This window comes from Gadus chalcogrammus, chromosome 10 (genome assembly GCF_026213295.1).
Source record: "Gadus chalcogrammus isolate NIFS_2021 chromosome 10, NIFS_Gcha_1.0, whole genome shotgun sequence".
NCBI classification, from domain to species: domain Eukaryota; kingdom Metazoa; phylum Chordata; class Actinopteri; order Gadiformes; family Gadidae; genus Gadus; species Gadus chalcogrammus.
The window spans coordinates 5,153,319-5,155,651 of NC_079421.1; the positions used below are offsets into that span (position 1 = coordinate 5,153,319).

The 2,333-nt window shown below is 48.9% G+C and overlaps 1 protein-coding gene across 1 annotated transcript in view; it reads left to right on the plus strand.

The window, feature by feature from the left end:
• Nucleotides 1-1,541, plus strand: part of aff2 (AF4/FMR2 family, member 2) — a 94,317-nt gene extending 92,776 nt beyond the window's left edge. Inside the window, exon 27 of the mRNA XM_056601130.1 lies at nt 1-1,541. This exon is cut by the window's left edge and continues 26 nt beyond it. Coding sequence (XP_056457105.1) covers nt 1-96 — 96 coding nt within the window. The 3' untranslated portion in view covers nt 97-1,541.
• Nucleotides 1,542-2,333: the final 792 nt, after the last annotated feature.

Sequence of the window (2,333 nt, forward strand, 5' to 3'; positions counted from 1 at the left end):
ATGGAGCCTCTGACCCAGCAGAGTAGCATGACGGAGCTGGTGCGCTACGTCAGGCAAGGGCTCCACTGGCTGCGGCTAGAGGCCAACCTACTGTAAAGCATGGACTCCCACTCTCTCTCTCTCTCTCTCTCTCCCTCTCTCTCTCTCTCTCTCTCTCTCTCTCTCTCCCCCATCACCACCCCTCGTCCCCCGCAGTAGGGAGTTATATTTTTACTGAGCTGTGTTTTTTTTATTTATTTTTTTGGCCTGGGAACTAGAACTGGGACAATGGGTCAGGTGTGGTTTCTAAATGAACAATAATAATCGTAGTAATATTCATGATAATAATAAGCACTTCCTTCTGCTGGAGGAGAGCAGCTGGAGACTGGCTCCGAGATCACCCTCAGAACGCAGGAGCTAATGGCATCCCCCCCTAGCCCCCCCCACCACCACCACCACCACACACACACACACACACACACGCCCTTAAAAATACGCTTCAAATGTATTTTCAAAATTGCAATTTTGCTACAAAGGGACTCAAAATGGCTGCCGGGGGGGAGCCATTGTCTGGCGTGCGTTGTCGTGCGATGGGGAACAAGCCCCTTCAAATCTGTGCTTTTGAGAGGCTAGAAAATGCCTTTTGGATCATTGACTAACACACGGCGGACAAAAAGCAGCCTCATCAACGCAGGCCTCCGTGAGCGTTCATACGAGGGCGCCAGCGCGCGGTTAACAACCACAATCCTCTGGTTTTCTGCGGTGCCGTTTGCCGCGGCGGGGGTTCAGAATGTACAAGCTGGAGGATATTTCCAATGCAGTTGGAATTTTTGTTTCATGTCTTTCACACCTGACTCGGGATAATAATTTGCTTCAAATGACCATTCCTGGAAGAGGAAATGTCACTGCAGTGTTATTGTGCCGCGGGGCTGTTTTTGAATATCCCTGAAATGCAACAGCTATCCGAGCACTATGTTATTTACTATAACTAACGGAAGGGGCGAATACAAAGGGACTGCAGCAGTCCGCAACAGCAGTATCAAAAGGATTTCCCTTGCTTCAAACCCCAATAGCACAAACAACACTGAATTAGAACAAACTTTTAGCTCACTAAATATTGACCTGTTATTTGGTATTAGTCAGTGTGTCTCTGTCATGGCTGCTGAGGCATCCGGCTGTGATACCAGCTCATCCCTTAAGCGAGCCAGGCAGACCCGTTGTGCAGAGACTGTGAGCAGGCAGGGGCTTAAGTGCCAACGCGCAGGTTGCTTAATAAAGCGAAGGGGAACATGTCACAAATGCTCCTTTTCTTTTTAACCTAAAATCACAAATTTGTGCAATGCAAAGTGTGGAAGTGTGACCAAAAAGCCACACTTCCAGGTGAGAGCAACACTAGAGCTAGAGCGAACGCACAAAGAATGGTTATGTGGGAGAGGCTGGAGCCTGGCGGCCCATTCAACGTTATTTAATCATCGCTGTGGCAACCTGAGCCTCTGTAGTTTCCCCTTGAAGCCAGAAGGGGCAGCGGCGTATCAGTCCTGTTAGCAGGACGGGTTTCCAGCTACGCGGTCTCAGGGTTCCACTCTAGCGCCTCGGGGGGGTGGGGGGGGCATGTGGCTCAGGAGGTAGAACAGAGGTGGGTGGTAACTAGAAGGGTTGCTGGTTCGATCCCGGGCTTCTCCGAGTTTCGAGGTGAACGATGCCTCACCCCAACTGCGCCGGGCAGAGATGTGTGACATCCCCTTGTTCGAGCTATAGAAAGGAATCATGATGGTCACCCACCATGACTCACGAGGAGACTCGACTTCCTCTCCTATCCTTTCCTCCTAGCCCGTTTTGCCTTCAGTGTCGTCACGTTAAAGTTAGTCTAGCTGTGATTCTGAGTCTAAAAGAACGAACACAATGTTGACCTCAGTGCCGCCCTGCACAGTGCTCTCTGACCTTGAGGTAACCCACATTCCAACGGTAACCTTAAGAACAAATCATGTCCTCAATGAATATCGATCCACTTTATGATAGACAGACAAGGAGCCCAGAGCACACGGCTGTGTTCAGACATACTCAAAGTGATGTCTTTGAATTTCTGTCTTCAAATTGGGTTTGAGTCGCTTACGGAGCTAACTAAATAGCTACGTCCCTGTGCTGTTAAAACAAAAGGATTCTTCTCTTTTTGAGTAATGCTGCAAATATGAAAAGAGACCCGCACTGTGTGCTCTGGGCTTTATCTGTCAAATGACATATCACAAGAAAACGATATCACCAAGCACAGTAAGATTACTATGTCATATACCGTGCGTGAACTGGTCTATGCACAGTATGGCTAGGCTAAACCAGCTCAGCGATGACAGCTGTAC